Source organism: Stenella coeruleoalba, assembly GCF_951394435.1.
Source record: "Stenella coeruleoalba genome assembly, chromosome: 7".
NCBI lineage: Eukaryota > Metazoa > Chordata > Mammalia > Artiodactyla > Delphinidae > Stenella > Stenella coeruleoalba.
Genome location: NC_137153.1, coordinates 114,614,108 through 114,634,057, shown reverse-complemented (window position 1 = coordinate 114,634,057; position 19,950 = coordinate 114,614,108). Strand labels below are relative to the sequence as shown.

At 42.5% G+C, this 19,950-nt stretch overlaps 1 protein-coding gene across 1 annotated transcript in view; it reads right to left on the bottom strand.

The window, feature by feature from the left end:
• Positions 1-19,950, bottom strand: part of GARNL3 (GTPase activating Rap/RanGAP domain like 3) — a 152,508-nt gene that overhangs the window by 65,935 nt on the left and 66,623 nt on the right. The window contains exons 4-6 of the mRNA XM_079927851.1: positions 15,642-15,716; positions 5,571-5,670; positions 3,592-3,710 (exon numbers count right to left, since the gene is read on the bottom strand). Of these exons, the coding sequence (XP_079783977.1) occupies positions 3,592-3,710; positions 5,571-5,670; positions 15,642-15,716 (294 nt within the window). The remainder of the gene's footprint in view (positions 1-3,591; positions 3,711-5,570; positions 5,671-15,641; positions 15,717-19,950) is intronic.

Sequence of the window (19,950 nt, the reverse complement as noted above, 5' to 3'; positions counted from 1 at the left end):
AACAAAATACTAGCAAACAGAATGCAACAACACATTAAAAGGATCATACACCATGATCAAGTGGGATTTATCCCAGGGATGCAAGGATTCTTCAATATATGCAAATCAATCAATGTGATGCACCATATTAACAAATTGAAGAATAAAAACCATACGATCAGTTAAATAGATGCAGAAAGAGCTTTTGACAAAATTCAACACCAATTTATGATAAAAACTCTCCAGAAAGTGGGCACAGAGGGAACCTACCTCAACATAATAAAGGCCATATACGACAAACCCACAGCAAACATCATTCTCAATGGTGAAAAACTTAAAGCATTTCCTCTAAGATCAGGAAAAAGACAAAGGTGTCCACTCTCACCACTATTATTCAACATAGTTTTGGAAGTCCTAGCCATGGCAATCAGAGAAGAAAAAGAAATAAAAGCAATACAAATTGAAATAGAAGAAGTAAAACTCACTGTTTGGAGATGACATGATTCTATACATAGAGAATACTAAAGATGCCACCAGAAAACTACTAGAGCTAATCAATGAATTTGGTAAAGTTGCAGGATACAGAATTAATGCACAGAAATCTCTTGCATTCCTATACACCAATGATGAAAAATCTGAAAGAGAAATTAAGGAAACACTCCCAGTTACCATTGCAATGAAAAGAATAAAATATCTAGGGATAAACCTACCTAGGGAGACAAAAGACCTGTATGCAGAAAACTATAAGACATGGGTGAAAGAAATTAAAGATGATACCAACAGATGGAGAGATATACCATGTTCTTGGATTGGAAGAATCAATATTGTGAAAATGACTATACTACCCAAAGCAATCTACAGATTCAGTGCAATCCCTATCAAATTACCAATGGCATTTTTTATGGAACTAGAACAGAAAATCTTAAAATTTGTATGGAGAAACAAAAGACCCCGAATAGCCAAAGCAGTCTTGAGGGAAAAAAACGGAGCTGGAGGAATCAGACTCCCTGTCTTCAGACTATATCACAAAGCTACAGTAATCAAGACAACATGGTACTGGCACAAAAAGAGAAACATAGATCAGTGGAACAAGATAGAAAGCCCAGAGATAAATCCACGCACCTATGGTCAACTAATCTACGACAAAGGAGGCAAGGATATACCATGGAGAAAAGACAGTCTCTTCAATAAGTGGTGCTGGGAAAACTGGACAGCTACATGTAAAAGAATGAAATTAGAACACTCCCTAACACCATACAAAAAAATAAACTCAAAATGGATTAGAGACCTAAATGTAAGACCGGACACTATAAAACTCTTAGAGGAAAACATAGGAAGAACACTCTTTGACATAAATCACAGCAAGATCTTTTTTGATCCACCTCCTAGAGTAATGGAAATAAAAACAAAAATAATGAAATGAAAATGAAAAATGGGACCTAATGAAACTTCAAAGCTTTTGCACAGCAAAGAAAACCATAAACAAGACGTAAAGACAACCCTCAGAATGGGAGAAAATATTTGCAAAGGAATCAACGGACAAAGGATTAATCTCTAAAATATATAAACAGCTCATGCAGCTCAATATTAAAAAAATAAACAACCCAATCCAAAAATGGGCAGAAGACCTAAACAGACATTTCTCCAAAGAAGACATACAGATGGCCAAGAAGCACATGAAAAGCTGCTCAACATCACTAATTATTAGAGAAATGCAAATCAAAACTACAGCGAGGTATCACCTCACACCAGTTAGAATGGGCATCATCAGAAAATCTACAAACAACAAATGCTGGAGAGGGTGTGGAGAAAAGAGAACCCTCTTGCATTGTTGGTGGGAATGTAAATTGATACAGCCACTATGGAGAACAGTATGGAGGTTCCTTAAAAAACTAGAAATAGAATTACCATATGATCCAGCAATCTCACTACTGGGCATATACCCTGAGAAAACCATAATTCAAAAAGAGTCATGTACCACAATGTTCATTGCAGCACTGTTTACAATAGCCAGGTCACGGAAGCAACCTAAATGCCCATCGACAGATGAATGGATAAAGAAGATGTGGTACATATATACAATGGAATATTACTCAGCCATAAAAAGGAACGAAATTGGGTCATTTGTTTAGACGTGGATGGATCTAGAGACTGTCATACAGAGTGAAGTAAGTCAGAAAGAGAACAACAATTATCGTATATTAACGCATATAGGTGGAACCTAGAAAAATGGTACAGATGAACCGGTTTGCAGGGCAGAAATTGAGACACAGGTGTAGAGAACAAATGTATGGACACCAAGTGGGGAAAGTGGCGGGGGTGGTGGTGGTGGTGGTGTGATGAATTGGGAGATTGGGATTGACATGTATACACTGATGTGTATAAAATTGATGACTAATAAGAACCTGCTGTATATATATATATATATATATATATATATATATATATATATATATATATATATATATATATATATAAAATCAGCATGCAATTATTTAAATACTGGATTTCAACAAATGTACCCATCAGGTGGGACCACTAAATAATAGAACTAACATTTTCTAAGTGTGGTTTATTTTATCGCTTTTTAAATTATACACTGTACTCACCAATTCAAGAATAAGATGTTTTACCCTTTAGGCAGCTAACCAGTTTTAAGATTTGACGATTTGGGACACTGGGTAAATTTTCAAGCAAGATCTCACTTCAGGCAGTCTTGTTAGTGCTCATCACCCTGTGAGCCACAGCCCAGAACTTTCCCCATTTTACAAAGAAGAAAATGGAGGTTCAGACGGCATGAGCAAATTTCTCAAATTCACACAAAATGAGCTTGTTATTGAGGTGATTTGACCCTAGTTTGCTTAACTCCAAACCCTTTGCTCTTTCTAGTGTTGATATGGTCTCTAAAAAATTCTCTAAGAAGCAAAGCAAAAAAGAAACAAGAGAAGAAGATAATGAGAAAAGGTAAAAGATGAAAGACAGAGGTCGAATATAAGAATTAATAGAAAAAATTCAGAACAGGAAAAGAAGCAACACCAATGAACATAAAAAAACTTTCCTGAGCTAAAGAAAGACCTGCGTCCTGGAGTTGAAAGGGCTTGCTTTCAACCCGCTGTCCCCAGCTCAGTGTCCAGAGCCCACTGTGGGCAGGAGGTACTTGTTAGATCTAGGGTTGCTTTTCCACACCATGAAATTGATGAAAGGAGCTAAGCCTCAAAGAACTCCTAGAAGCACAGCTGATTCAGCAGTTGACCAACTGACTCATGGAAACAGGAGCCCCAGGGGCCATGCCCATGTAACAGTATTATATTCCTCCACTAAATCTTGTTTCTTTTGGTTGAAGGTGTGCCAGCTCATCACTTTCAGTATCAGTAACAGTGATAATAACATAGTCGTGTATTCCGAGAGGGCAGAGATTGAGGGGAATGAACATGTCTACTTAGTGGCTTATATAGGAAAAATTGCTCTTAAACTCAGAGTGTGAAGGTCTCCCCTGTGAATAGGATAATCCTCAGTAGCCAAACTCAAAAACCCTTGTAGAAAAAGGCTGACAATGACACTGATTAAACTCTGGAGTGGTGCTGAAACTCCAGGTGCGGGTCTGATACTCACTGTTTTCCTCCAAAGGATTGCACGGTATTGAGGGACACGCTGATTGTTTTGGTCAGAGAGGGTCACCGACAGGAAGAAGGGGCTCTTCTCCGCATCATTTCCAATGTAGTTCTGATGGACTGGAAAAGAGGCAGGTTCAGAACAGTGAAGATGCAGCCGGCTCCTCCAGGCACTGGGAGCAGTGTGCACGGCAGGTGGCAGCCAGCCCTTCCCACAGGATCAGGGAGCAGTAATCTCCAGCCCAGCTCAGGACAGAATCTGGTGACTCTATCCTAATCATGCTCTCCTGTTCCCCTTGCCAGGGATGGGCTCAGGAATGAACATGTGACCCAATTCTGGCAAATGAGACAGGAGGAAAAGTGTGTCAAGGGGTTTCTGGAAGGGCCTCCTCACTCCTGAAGATGGCCTTCTTTTCCCCTGGACACGGTGGTGTCTAGAAGTGATGCCTGGAATTGCTGCAACCATCTTGTGACCCTGAGGAAGGCCAGCATGGGTGACATCACCAAGCCTCTGACTCCACCAACCCCAGAGCTTGCCCTACCTCTGGGTCTCTTGTTGTCTCCCTTATTGTTTAAGCCCGTTGAGGCAGCTGAAGGCATCCAAACTGACGGCACCACTTTTCTCTGAAGTCATAAGTACTCCAGGCACTATGCTTTCAAGCATTTGGGAAGATAGCAACTTTCCCCCAATTTTTTTTTTTTTTTTTTTTTTGTGGTACGCGGGCCTCTCACTGTTGTGGCCTCTCCCGTTGCGGAGCACAGGCTCTGGACGCGCAGGCTCAGCGGCCATGGCTCACGGGCCCAGCCGCTCCGCGGCATGTGGGATCTTCCCGGACCAGGGCACGAACCCGTGTTCCCTGCATCAGCAGGCGGACTCTCAACCACTGCGCCACCAGGGAAGCCCCCCAATTTCTTTCTTTATAAAGAGATATGTCTTGCCAAATAAGTGAACTTCTTGGAATAATACAGTATCCGATATTTAAAAAGACATCATTTGGGTCTGCTCAGTCTCATTTTATAGCTCAAGTATCACATCTTCTACAAATAAATAAATGCATTAGCCTGATAAGCAATTTATCTAACCCATTTCTAATCCTGCCATAGTGATTATATTTCCATTCCCATTGCCTTCTGTCGCTAACCATGCTCCTGTTTCCCACCTTTCCATATATGTTCACACGAGCCCTTCACTTCAAATGTACATCACTATTCATGACAGAGCTCTTGGTATGTGCCAGGCGCCAGGCTTAATGTGCCTCACTGACACTTCTGTTCAAACCTCCTAGGTATGTACTAGTAATACCCCCACTTTACAGATAAGGAATTAAGACTCAGAGAAGTGGGAGGAACTAGTGTTAAGGTCCTATGTTGATAACGGCAGAACCAGGATTCAAACAGTCTATAGTCTCCACGAGGGCAGGGATCACAGCTGCCTTTGCAAGAGCACATTGCCTGGCACATGGTAGGTGATAAACAAATCCTGGTCACCAGAGCCTACAGCGTAATGCCTCTCTGTTCTGCATTGGCCCTGGAGCTCAGGGAATCGTTTCTCCACCTCACTGCCTTGAACTAAGTGTTCAAGGCCCACTATAGACCGGGTACATGCCTTGTTAAGTCTAAAATTGTTTTGTGCCCTGCAAATTCTTCTCATCTTGCAAATCACTCATTCATACTATCTAATCCTCTTTCACTCCCCAGGGACAAAAACAACTAGCAAAAACTAACTAAATAAAAAATTTTAAGATAAAAATATAAAATAAAATATAAACAACAAATTTAAAACGGAGGAAAACCTACTAGGGCTGAATCTTCAAAGCTTACAAATCTACAAAGTTTACAACTGACCTTGAAATGAAATGCCCTGACCTCAGTGTCCCTAAACTGATAAGTTTCACACATATAGGGTACCAGAAATTATACCAACACTAATTTTCATTCTGAATATCCTTTCTTCCGCAACCACTGTAATGACATAATTACCTTGTCCTAAAAAATACTTGAAATACCATCTGGTGTGGTATTCTGGGTTCTCTAAGTGCACGTCTGTCCTTCGCCAAGTGCCTGGCAGAGCAGTTGCATTCTGTAATGGAACAAAGTTATGCCATTAAGAGGCTTATTTAGAAAGTAAACAAGGTAGCAATGAACCGGATGCCAAAGAACCAGAAAAGTCACTGTTAAAAGTGTACAAACAGGGCTGTAACCACATGTTCTCATTAGAAAAGACACCTGTCTAAATCCACATCATAGAAACATGCTGAAGGTCCTTGGGGTGTAGGAAGAAGCACCAGGTGAACCAGTAAGTTAAGCGATTTCTAACTTGAGTGTAACTTGAGTTTAAAGTTTTTCTCCGTTCTGGGCTGAAGTTTCCACAACATTTGGGAGTTGGTGCCCGCAGAGGCACGCCCTTCTGTTTGTTACCCTGTAACAGGCACATTTCACCTGGAACACATCTCGGCAGCATCTTATTTGAATTCATATTCTTTGTAGAATTTTAAAAATTTACTGTAACTCAATTAATGTGGAAAACATGGATAAACATAACGAATAATCCGAATCCTCTATCCAAAGATATAATCATTATTAATGATTTGATATGGTTTCCTCAAATTTTCCCCCTACATGTACATATGTACTTTTCTTACCAAAATGGAATCTTACTGAATATACAGTTGGAAACTCCATTGACATCTACATTGTGCCCTGTGTGTAAGACAGACTGCTGGAACATTCTTTTCTCATTCTGACATGGCTCTAGTGATTTACTGGATGCCTGTGGTCAGTTTCTGTATCATGTTGAAGAAGTTCCCTTCAATTCCAAGTTTATAAAGCAGTTTTCTCAGAAATGAATATTGAATTTTACTGAAAGCTTTTTTTTTTTGGCAACTATTTAGCGAATAGCTTAAATGGTGAAAATCATAGTCATGTAATAAATTATACCATTGGCTCTTCTTACACTGAATGGTTCTTAGATTTCTGGAAGACACCCTTATAGGTATTCTGTGGATATACTGTATTGCTGGCTTTAAAAAAATGACTTATGTATCATATTTGTTGGTGAGATGAATCTGTAGGTTTCTTTTCAGTATATATTTCTGTCATGCTTTCAGGGTTATATTACTTTATAAAGTGAATTAAGATGCTTTCTGTCTTTCTCATTGCTCTGGAAATAATGATGTTCACGGAAAGAGCTCTAAGTGCCAAGTATTAGGCCGCACACTCTACATGAATTATCTCTGTGGTACCTCCACCAACTCATGAGACAGAGTCGATTTTATCCCCTTACTTTCAGATGAGGAAATTGATGCTTAGATAATTTAAGTATGTTGCCTAAGGTTGCAGAAATATAAGCAGTGGAGCTAAAACAAATCAGTTCCAATGTCAGAGTGTTTTTTTTCTTTTTTAAAATCTTAACCTTACATCATCTTCTGAGTCTTTTATTTAATGTTATGCCTTTTTAATCTATCAAGGGGTAAAAAGTAGGTTAAAATTCTTAGTATTATTGTGGCTTTATTGAATTTTCTTGACTTTAAAAAAATCAGCGAGATATATATATATATATATCCCTATGCACCCACACCCATTTATCTAAATTTTTATTTGGCAGTGATTTTAAACTTACATAAAAGTTGCAAGATTAAGGGGAGTGCAAAAAGCATCTGTATGCCCTTTACCAGATTCACCTACTGCTAACATTTTATCCCATTATTCACTTGTTCACTACTCTCTATCCCTCTGCACACACACACACACACACACACACACACACTTTTTCCCGAATCATTTAAGACTACATTGCATAAATAATAGCCCTTTATTCCTAAATACTTCAATGTGTATTTCCCAAGAATAAGTATCTTCTTACATAACCACCATAAATCCTAACTATTTTAAGTATGGCCTACTTTATAGAGGATTTCAAAGATACAGAAACTTCCTATAGCATTTTAAGGTGACAGTTGCACAGGAACACAGTATTTACTTGACATCAACAAGAATGTTAGGAGGAAATATTCTGATGAGCACATTTTCCAGACAATCAAAGTTTAACATTGCAAACACCCATACTAATTTTATCCCTTTTAGATAATCATTTGCTCAAAGGTATTATGCAGTAATGAACTCAAATTCTTCTATGCTGCAGATGTGCCTGAACATGCCCACAGGGTTGAATGAGTCTTGAGACTGAGAAATCCTGAATCATTTCTGCATCAAATTCCAAAGCCCACAAAAGCTCCTTGTTGCTTTCCTTGTTTTGTTTTGTTTAACCACATTTATACTTGTGGGATGTGAAGGATGAAGACTGTATATGGCCAGGATATTGTGAAGAGAATGTAATCAAAATCCATGTATAACACCCCCATTTTATCTGAATGTTCTCCAATATTTGACTTTAAGCAGGGAGTCCACACAACACAAGCACTCAGACTACAAACGAGATCCATAGTTTTATATAATGCTTGTGATTTTTCAGAGTCTCTTCCAGAGTGAGTTTAATTAATGAATGAATGCTTTTCAACTGACTTTCCTTCACTTTCTAGGTGAAATTGCTGAAAGAACACTGACAATAAAGAAGATGGATTCAAAAAAAAAACTAAAAAATTTTGAATTGCAAATATAAATATAAGCTGGTTGAAAAAAGTTAAATCATACAAAAATTAAAATGCTTTTTCCCCCCCAACCCCCATGTCCTAATCTACTTCCTTGCCATATAATAACCATGTTACCAGATTGGTTTGGATAGTCCCAGGTCTTTTTATGCATTTACAAAAATGTGTCTATACATATGTATACACATTCACATACATATACATATATTTATGTATATATGTATACATATGTATATATGTATATATACATATGTATACATATATATGTATATATGTGTATACATATATATACATGTATATGTATATATGTATATATACACACATAATCTGTTTTCATAAATGGGATAGTTTTATAGGTATTACACTGAAACTTATTTTTTCACTAAAAAAAGAAATCTTAGAAATATTTCTATTAGTACTTACAGATCTACCTTGTTCCTTTTAACAACTACATAGTTTTTTAAAAAAATTAAACACTTCAGTTGAGTATAGATGTGTAAAATATGTAAACATAAAAGGGTAGAAAGTTAAGGTCCTCTAACTTCTTTCCTGACCTCCCATTTCCACTCCAGAAGCAATTACTATTAAATTCTTAGGTAACCTTTTGGAAATTTTCTTGAATATTGACAAGCAAGTTTATCTTTTTTGTTGTTTTTAAGGAAATGGGATGATATCATGCGAATCATTCTGGAACTTGCTTTTATGTCTAGCACTGTATGGTAAACGTTTTTCTATGGTATTACATTTACCTGTACCTCATTCTTTCTAACAGCTACTAAGCATTCCAGTGTCTAAATCATAATTTTCAAAATCATTCCTCTACTGATGGAAACTGATGTTGTTTCCAAGTGTTTGTATTTTTTTATTTTAAAATAACGCTACAATACACATCCCAGCAGTAGAACTGCTGGCCAAATGGTATACACATTTTTAATGATTGCTAATTGCCTTCCCCAAACTCATTTACATGTCCCCCAACCGTGTGTAAGAGAATCCTCCCCATGCTAAGGAAGAGATCTATAAAAAGCTGAAAGATCGTCCCCTCTGCTCCGCCATATACTAATTATACATACAAGTAAGCTGTAAGGGAGGTTTCCAGGGATCTACCCGAGGGTCACAGTCATTTTAATTAATAATCTGAATGAGCACACAGATGGCAGGATAAGCACATCTGAAGGTAATATAAAGATTCTCACTGGGTTAGCTAATAGGACAGGTGACAGAATCAAGATGTCAAAAAACCTCTTGACAATTAGCAATTACAGGACACTCTAACGAGATTAAATTCAGTGTGGACACTGCAGAATCCTACATTTAGGTACAAATACAAATTGTACAAGTAAAGGGTGGAGAAGGCCAGGTGCTACAAAGTAGGAATTCTCTCTCTTTTTTACCCAGTAGGAGATCGAGGCTCCGTGACATTGAGTCATAAACTGGTAAGTGGTAGGGCTGAGGTCTGAACCCAGGTTTGCTTGACTCCAAAACTGTCTCCACTATACCATGATGTTGCCTCACAGCTGAATAACAGCATATGTGAAAAAGACTGGAGTCGGGGGTAGCACATCGTGTGTTCGTAATGAGTCCTCGGGCTTCATGAAAAGAGGAGCGTGTGCACAGCAAGGAAGGGGATGAGCCGGCCTCACTCTGTGGCCGTGAGGCGCACCTGGAGCCAGGTGTTCACTTCCGAGCACTTCCACCTAAAAGGTCCATTAACCGCCTCACATGTGTCTAAGGAGCAGCAGGGAGTGTGATGATCAGTGGAACTGAGTCCATGTCTTAGGAGAAAAACAGCAGATGTCTTGGAATGCTTAAAGGCCTACCATGCTGAAGAAGGCTCAGCCTTACGCTATGGGCTCCAGAAACCATAAATAGAAACTCTGAGTGGAAAATATAGACAGATGAGTTCTGTTCAATAAAAAGAACTTTCTAGCAATGAGAGATGCCGAAAAATGGAAGTAACTTTAGGGCTGTGGTATAATGGGAAATTTATATTTCAGCTTTGTCTCTGGCTCCTGGCACAGAACTCCTAAAACCCTTGGCATTTCCTGAGACATAAGGGTGACAGGAGCATCTTTTGCTCCAATGAGGCAACTCTTGGTGGGCCCCTAGCTAGCTTCAGGATGGGGCCGGTAGCTAGAAAGACCAAGCTTGATTACAAGCTTGGCACTTTCAACCCCACCCTGCAACCTTACCCATGTGAGCTTCTGGGTTGGTGACTATATCAAGGTGCTGGGAGGGTGGTGCACCCAAAGAGGGCAGGGGAGCTCTGTGCCCCCATCCCCCATCCCTTGCCCTCTGCACCTCTTCCATTTGGCTGTTCCCAAGTTGTATCCTTTGTAATAAATGGGTATGGTAAGTAAAGTGCTTTCCAGAGTTCTGTGAGTCATTTCAGTGAATTACTGAACCCGAGGAGGGGGGTTATGGGAACCCCTAACTTTGTAGCCCAGTTAGACAGATGTGTGGGTACCCTGGGGACCTGACACTTGCCACCGGTGTCTGAAGTGAGGGTAGCGTGTGGAACTGAGCCTGAAACCAGTGGAGTCTGACGCTACCTCCAGGTGGTTACGGTCAGGATTGAACGGAATTGTAGGGGACTTAGTTGGTGATGGAATTGGTTGGTGTCCCGAGGAAAAAACCTATCAAGGGGGGAGCAAGTTTCCCTTCACTGGAAATATATTCAGGCAGGGACAGAGGAGCTAACTGTTGGCAAAGTTGTTGCAGGGGTTCATGCCTTGGGTGGAGGACGGGCCTAGATGAACTCTGCGGCAGGAAGGTGTGGTCCATGGATGGAGGATGGGCCTAGATGAACTCTACGGCAGGAAGGTGTGGTCCACAGATGGGTGCTGATCTGCCAACAGTCTGTGATGAAGTAGACAGCAGTGGAGAGCAAGTCTTAGGGGATTAGCTTCCCTAAACAGAACCCAGACCAATCCGGATGTTACTGATTTTGGTAGTGAGTTGTATGAGGGGGTGCTGCAAACTGGTCATACGTAGTAGGACCACAGAGAGTTCTGCAACAGATTGGAAATAAAAAAGCAAGCCCTTCACCACACACAGGCTGAGAAGCACTGCTCGGAGCCTGGGCCTCACCGTGACGTCCTTATGACACGCCCCCTGTGTGTTTTCTCCACAGGAGTTACCAAAATTTGCAATCATCCTATGTATCTGTGTTATTTATTGACCACTCTCCTGCCCGTCTGTGAGCCCACGGGGGCAGGGACCTTAGCAGTCAGCAGTCTTATTCATTCCCGCATCACCAGCGCTCAGCCTGTCTGGCACCGAGAAGTGATCCTGCGTGTGGGTTGAATGAATGACTTGATGTATTATAGGAACAGCACTCCTGATATAACTTATGTTTTTGGTAATGGTGAGCTAGGCTATTCGACCAAACCTCCCACTGAAGAAACTAAAAGCATTAGACAAATATTAAAGTCATCTCCTTAAAAGCACTGGAGAGCTTACAAGATAGTAAGGAATTACCAGTCAAAACAAAGGCAAGTGGGAATCCGGAGAGGTGAGTGGAGCATGGAAATTCTCTTTAGCTTGAAGATATCTATCGATCCTGGCAAAATTACTCTTGGGTTTTGGTGACCTCAAGAGGCAAGAGGGCAAAGAATCAAACCCCCAGGATCCAGTGAAGTAGGTAGGTCTATAGGAGACCCACCCCACATTAAGCTGGGACCCCAAAGGGTTACACATTCAAGAAAAGAGTGAACAGGAAGAAACCACCTCTACCCCAAAGGCTCCAAGGAAGCCTGCCACAGTGCTGAGTGGAGAAGTGGCTCTGAGGTGCTGTGACCACAAGCCAGCCTCATGTAAAGCTGCAGCTCCAGCCTGTATCTTGGCTTAAAGGGTTTAAAAAGCTTCAAGCTGGAACTTTAGTTTAAAGGTGTCTGGCAAAAGCAAATGCAAACCCTCTGATTCTGACACCAATTCTAATATGTGGTTTCCCCCCACACCACCAAGCAATTCTCTGACACCAGCTGGGTGTCCTGTTATTCAACTCAATCCTGACACTGGAGACAGTGTCGGATGCCACAGGTTAAGGGCTCAGTCCTACAAGACTGCTTCTGACGTCTGCAACTTCCGCTGCGAACTGCAAATCCTGGTGATTACCTGTGCTTCTGATCAACTGGCTATAGATTGAAGGTTCCCATGACCCTCTCCTTGGGTTTGATTAATTTGCTAGAGCATAGACCTCAGAGAAACACTTGACTACTTATATTACTAGTTTATTATAAAAGGATATAACTCAGGAACAGCCAGATGGAAGAGATGCATGGGGCAAGGTACGTGGACATGGGAGGGGGTATGGAGGGCCCATGCTCTCCGAGCTGGCCGCTCTTCTGGAATCTCCAGGTGTTCACCCATCTGTAAGCTCTCTAAACGCTGCCCTCTCAAGTTCTTATGGAGGCTGCATCCCATAGGCACGACTGATTAAATCATTGGCCTTTGGGGATTGAACTCATTCTCCAGCCCCTCCCCCCTCCCAGGAGGCTGGGGCTGGACTGAAGCGCTAACCCTCTAATCACATGGTTGGTTCCTCTGGTGACCAGCCCCCATCCTTAGGAAACATAGGGGCTTTCCAGAAGTCACTCATTAACATAACAAAAGACACCATGATCACTCTCATTACTTAGAAAATTCCAAGGGTTTTAGGAGCTCTGTGCCAGGAAGAGGTACGAAGACCAAATATGTATTTCTTATTATAAATCACAGGATCACACTCTGTACCAAAAGGCAACGCATCCTAAGCCTTATGTTATTCCTAAAACAGTCATCTTCAAGAACAACAAACAGCACACAATCAGGCAGCCAAGCACACAGAGGAGCAGACTACACCATGAGAATATGCAGGAGAAAAATCTAACAGACAGAGGGCCACAAAAACCCTCACATATTGGAATTATCAGTCACAGATAATAAAACCATTATACTGACTATGTTTAAAGAAATAAAAGACAAATTTGACATTATCCGAAGGGAAGAGTAAACTCTAAAAAGTGACCAAGCAACCCTGGGTTAGGCAATGGTTTCTTAGATACGCTAGGAGAAGCACAAGCAACAGAAGACAAGATAGATGAACTAGATGTTAGCAAATTAAGAAACTTTTTTGCTTCAAGGGACACAATCAAGAAAGTGAGAACACAACCTAAGGAATGGGAGAAAATTTTGGCAAATTATGTATCTGATAAGGGTCTAGTATCCATACTGTATCAATGCAACGATAAAAGGAAAAATAACTCAGTAGTGAAACTGCTTTGCAATTTGTTCATGGGTTTGAAAAACTTCAAGCAGCGTGTTGAGCCGTCTAATGCACTAACTGCTTTAACAAACTCAGAGCAAGCCAGGTTTTTTTCCTCTGAGTCTCACGTTCCTCCACCGTCTTATACCAGGCTGGGCGCTGGCACTGGCCAGAGCTTTTAACTGAAGACCATGGATATAAAACCCAGCCAAGGTGCTCCAATGGAGCATTCATGCTCGGTGGCTTTGGTGGAAACAAAATTTAAAACAGTATTTGAGCCCACAGAAGCAATCTGAGACAGGACTGTGTTTTGAATGCAACAGACCACAAGGATTTGCTAAATCAGTAACTCCGCCAAATGGTTCTAAAGGTGTTAAGTGAACTGCCCATGGCCACACTGTTGGTGAGTTGTGGGGCCATGATTTGAACCCCAGCAGCCTGACTCTGGAGCCACTGTTGCCCATGATCCTCCACAGGTGATTTCTAGTCCCTGACCTTGTCCTCTGGCATGTGGCATGGCCAGGTGACAGGGCCAGGCAGGAGTGTTTGATAACCAAAGTGTGTGGTGATCCTAGGACTGCATGAAGGCTCCATTTATGTTTTTCTGGGGAGCTGTGGATTTCCTCTAGACACTGGTCTTGGCAGGGGCCAGAGTTGTGCTTATGTGGGGTGGGGAAAGCCAGTACCGTTTGTTCATTTCGGGCTGGGCTGAAGTTCTGTAAAATTTTGGTAGCAGAAAGATGTGTTGAGGTACAGCAACCTCTGGTATCTTCGGTACTTAGGTGCTCAAAGTAGATACTCGGCCTGGCGGCTGCTAGCTTTCTGAGCACTGGAGAATGAGGACTCGATGCTTCTGCTCCTGACTTAGCTCCTGGGACACCCTTGGCTGCCTGAGTCTGTGAGGATAAGCCTGTCTTGTCTCAGGAGCAGGACCATTTGGGGAGGGCTGTTTCCAAGCTTCAGAAGCCAATTTCCCTGGGAGTTCTTTCTTCTATGAAGGTCAGTTGACATCATTCTGGATAAGACGTATGTGGGCACCTATTCAGGGGTCCAGCCCAAGGTGAGACTCTGCCCCCTTTGCCTCACAGCAATGGTGAGGGTACTACGTCTGGGTGAAGGGCTTTGCTAAGTTAAGGCAAAGGTGAAGATGAGCAACAACTTCCTGAATGCTGTGGCTTTCAAGTTAAATCCATAGCCCATCACCAAGAACGTGATTAAGGAAGTGGTCAGGAGGGCAAGGCTGGCCATACAGCACCACTTATGGGAACAACAACAACCATGATTACTATTACAGCTCTCGCTCACTGAACTCTCACTATACACTGGGCAGAGCGCTAATAGCTTTAAAAGCTTAGCTCACTGAATCCTCTCGATAATCCCAAGACCGTTTCCTCCTTACAGACGAAGAACCTGGGCTTCAGAAAGGCTGATTACTTGCCGAGGGTCGCACAGCTAGGAGGTGGGGGAGCTGGAACTTGAACCCAGGCTTGCCTGATGCCACAGCTGGGTGTGCTGAAGCACTGCAGTGGGCTGCCTCTCAGAGAAGCAGCAAAGAAGAAAAAACTGGGGGGGCTGAGATAGCACTCAGCAGTTCTGGGGGTAGACTCCAAGGGCTGGAGCGGGCAGTGGAAGTTTTAACAAAGAAAGGCCAGCAAGGCGAGTCCCTGTGGCCTATGGCGAGGATGACCAGCAGAGCCCAGAAAGAGGGCTTGGGCCCAAGCAGTGGCAGACAGGAATGGCCTCCTTTCTTGGTGTCTTCTCTGAATAAAGACGACATTTTATAATCAAAGTAATTTTTTGCATCTCTCTCCTGGACCCTGACATTGCTCACACGGCAGTTCCAAGCCTACAAGCCTGGCAAAGGGTAAGAGCTAGGGTTCCAGGGGCCATTCACAAAGGGTGCTGTGGCTGTGAATCTGTCTTCGGTCCCGTTGCTGGCAGACCACCTTCACGTGTCTACCTGGCTTTATTACAGATCTTTCAAAGGGTGCGCGTCACTCTATCAACAGCACCTTCCATACAGAGAACGACGGCACTTTCCCTTCCTGCTCGCTTCAAGCAAAACTCTGAAGAGCCCTTCTGACCCCTTCCTGGGCTCCACTTAGGCAGGTCTTCTGTGGCAAAGAGGGGCACAAGCTGCTCACGGCTGTATCGCAGGCACCGTGATTGTGGGCTTGGTGCTGATACAGACTTCCTTACCTCATCTGAAGAGCCGTTTTCCACTCTGAACCTTCCAGCCCTTTGGATGGCTCCATCGGCATCACTAGAGATAAGCTGGGGGACAAAAGAGCACTCAGTTAGGAAGCTGGGTCACCATTTGCAACGCCCCTTCCATCTGTCCGTATCTGCCTATGAGTAAGTCAAATCCAGTGAGAGCTGGAGGGCCCAGCCTAGAGCTCACAGTCTTGGAAGCTCTATCAGCCACGCCCTCGTACAGGTGGGCCCTACAGTCTTTAGGAAGCTGAAGGGTGAGGAACACCTAACCCATAAGAGTGGAAAACAAGAGCCTCAAATCTAAATGTGAACATATTCCAATAGTGAAGCATTGAGGTGATGCTCCCTACAAGCTTAACCCATGTCACACGCGGACAAGCGTAGCTCACAGATGGCAACACCGAAAGCCAAGTCTCAAGTTCAGCTGCCTTCACAGGAAAGCCTAAAACACAATTAATGGCTGGCAAAAACTCAAGGCTCTACTAACATCACAGAAAGCTCCTGTACTTCGTTCAGTTTCAAACAGTTTCCAAAAGGCCAATTAGTCCCTTCCAAGGCTGCCTGACTGCATTTTAGCTCCAGCAATGCAATGCTTGCAAATAGGCAGTCTCCATTCAAGGAGCTCGGTGCTAAAAAGAGATGAGTTAAAAAGAAATCAGTGCTGGTGCATCAGTCCTAAAATCACCGACTCAAGGTTTAACTTACTTTCTCCTAAATCTTCTAGATTTCTCAGTAGCAACTTAGGAAAATGACATGTCTTTTTTTAACCTTTTAAATCTGCCCACAAATTTGCAGCAAAGATCTGCCAACAATTTCCAGATCCCAGAAATCCCATTAGAACACACCTGCCCAGAGGGGCACTTCTCAAGTCTTACCCAGTAAAATGATACACAATTTCTTAAGAAAGATTATCTCGTATTTTACTCGTGTTTCAGAGATATGAAAGTGTGAAAATAAATGGAAAAATTTCAGGGAAAAACTCTACAACTTTTCCTAAGGAAAATTGTTTGAAAAAGATTGATAAACTTTTCCCACGATAAACACAAAAATAATAGTATCTAATATTTATCGAGAGCTTCTACATGCCATGTACTCCTCTGGCCTTAACATGTGTTATCTCATTTAATTCTCATAAAAACAACACAAAGTAGGTACTATCATTATTCTCATTTATGAGTGAGGAAACTGAGGCAGAGAAAGGTTAAAATAACTAGGTAAGGTTACATCTAAGTCAGTGGTGGGCCTGGGATGTGAACACAGGCAGTCAGATGCCGGAAGCCTGTTATCCTCATCTGACCACTACCCTACTTAACCCTCCTCCATGGAGTGTCCATGATAAGGTTCTAACTTATATGTATACCTAACCTATATCCTGCAAAATAATTTCTAAAAACAATTATGAAGAAGATTTTTATGTATATATTTAGCTTTTATATCATCAGATCATTACACTATTGATAGACTGAAGATGGGCAATAGAGGCTACATAGCAAAGAATTTAATTTGCCCAAAGAGAGGTCTGACCTTTGCTCTCAGCTCCTGCTAGGTGATCTCTAAGCCCTGGGAATGTCCTGCATGAGTGTCTGTTTGCTTGGGGACTTTGAGCCACATGGCAGAGTATGGTGGGCGCTTTGGGTCACACGGTATCAGATCTACCTCTAGACACCAAGACTGAGAAGGGTTTCCCTGGTTGGCAGTACTCCGTGTGTACTGTCACACGTTGTTGCCAGGAGCCGCAATCAATTACTAATGTCTGCCATAGGCATAGAAAGAGAGAGGGTGACACACACATCCCTATATTAGAGGTTGGTAGATATAGTCCTCACTACAGCCAGTCTCATCCAGGACTCAAAGGCTTGGGAGAAGAGCTGACCATCATTCACTGATTCAGTCATTCATTCACATAACAAGTATAAACAGTGGTGGACTATATTCCAGACACTGCTAGGCACAGGCTATGATTCCCTTTTCCTTTACTGAGATTAGAATAAGAAGTTTATCGCTTATCTTGATTGAAAGGATCAAGAAGAAGAAAGGAAGGACATGTTTAACGATTCGATGGTTAGAAAGAATTTAGCTCCCTCTGAACTATAATCACAAAATCCATGAAGACCCTGAACCCCTGCCTTAGTCTAACATGTTTAACTCTATCACCGTCACCATCGCCACCACCACCATCTCCATCAGGTCACTGTCATCTCTCCCCTGGGTGACTGCAACCATCTCCTAACTGGCCTGTGCATCCACCCACCATCGCTTCTCTCTAAACCACTCTTCACATCAAAGCGCACGGGATTTTGGCAACTGCGAATCTGATTGTCCCATGATCCCATCTCTATCCTGGCATCCCCCTCCTTCCCACCAGAGGACGTGCACGCACGGGACCCCCTCACCTGGAAGGTCTTCCTCTCCCCGCTTCCCCTCGTGAACTCCTTATCATTCAATTTCACCACAGCCGCCATTGCTCAGACACCTTCCTTGACCTCACTGCCTGGGAAAAGCTCCCACTGCAAGTCTCAGAGAGGGCCTCAGGGTCCTGATTGCCATTCCTTTGTGCCATCACCTGATTGATGCCCGTCTCTCCTCACGCACCCCCTCCACTCTCACTGAGAAGCTCCAGGAAGACGATGGTTTTCTCACCACTGCATCCCCAGAGCTATGCTCACTGCCTGACATAGTATTGATACTCACTAAATATTTATTACACAAGAAATCCATGAACAGATGAATGCCAAATCCCTGTGGAAATGACCGAAGGGATATAAGACTGGGGGAAAGATCTACTCTAGCCCCAGAAACCAAGAAGGTTCATTACTCACCCAAGAAATTTCAAAGAGATTCTACCAGGTCTATGACGAAAGAAAGACCAAGGTGAAGGACAGACCAAATCACTTGAATCACCATTTGCAAGTGAAAGGCAGGCTGAGTAGTAACTTAGTCCAACTAAGGTCAAACTAACACTGCTGAGCTCATGCTGGCAGGGCCTGTCTGAGGTGAGGGGGGTATTCGGGCAGTAGGTGGGAAGGAGACCTACCAGTCACACTGGGGAAGTGACTCTCGCTGGCAAGTGGAGTGGCAGCCCCAGAGCTCCCCTGCCCCGCATCCCCCCAACCCCCAGCTGGCTCGGGCAGCTGGCTAAATAAACCAGAGGGTGCCGTGGAGGCTGGCGCTGATGAGGACTGGTACACCACCTGATGTGAAAGGGGACAGTGCTCCAGAGAATGAGGGGCTGAAAAAAATAACACTCCAGGAAAAAAATATCCTTTTAACACAGCAGAGAAGCTGTTTCTATCGGTAGTTTTCTTTCTATTCTTCCTCGTAAGCCTTTGATCTGGCTAATTAAAACTATTAAAAATATATAAACTCTTCCCTTTGTTGGAAGGAGATTTGACTCAGGAATGACACAATGTCTACTAGAACCCATCTAAATGTCCAGTACTGCACAACCAAGAAGCCCTCTCCTCTGACTCTTTCCACGTGGTACAGAGTTCTGGTTGCCGCCAAAATCCGTCCTCACCATCTTCCACGGTGATGGAATTGCAGCCGGACACATGGCTAGACCACAGTTCCCTCAAGGTGGCCATTTGACTTCATCTCCCCACTTGCAGGTGGGTCAGAGTCCCAGTGGCATGTAGGGATCCCAGCCCTTTAGAGAGGGGAGGTGCCCCCGCACGTGCTCTTTCCCTCCACTGGTTAAACCTCAATGACCAGAGAGACCTCGAAGTCCATATTGAAGACAGTGGGTTCATCCCAAGCCTGAATGTGTGGGGCACAGCCACCCAACAACTTAAAATGCTTGGCTCAATGTGACAGAGAAATACACTCGTTTTTAACTGCATTTTGATGTTCTAAGCCAACTATATACCCTATAACATACCCTACAAGGAAGAACAAAGAAAAAATCATTAAACCTATGACAAGTCCATAATTTAAAATGTGGAAACTGACTTGAGGTATATGAGCAAATGTTCTAGGAAATATAATTTACTACAAAAAGCACAAGGAAATTTTAGGCCATCATTAATTGTAATAATTTGGGAGGATACTTGATCTATGAATATGGAACAATCTGTGATCAGCTTTCTGATGTAAAAGCATGGTTTCTGAATTCTGAAATGTAGACCACATTTCACAGTGATCATAGTGAATTCAAAATTAGCCAGTGAGAAGAAAATACCCCCAAGAGAGTAGATTAGAATATCAGTTTGAGATAAATAGAGGAAAATGATTATCAAAAACACAGAGAACATGCCTGAGAAAAATGCAAGGAATAATGGACTGGGGTGTTAAGATG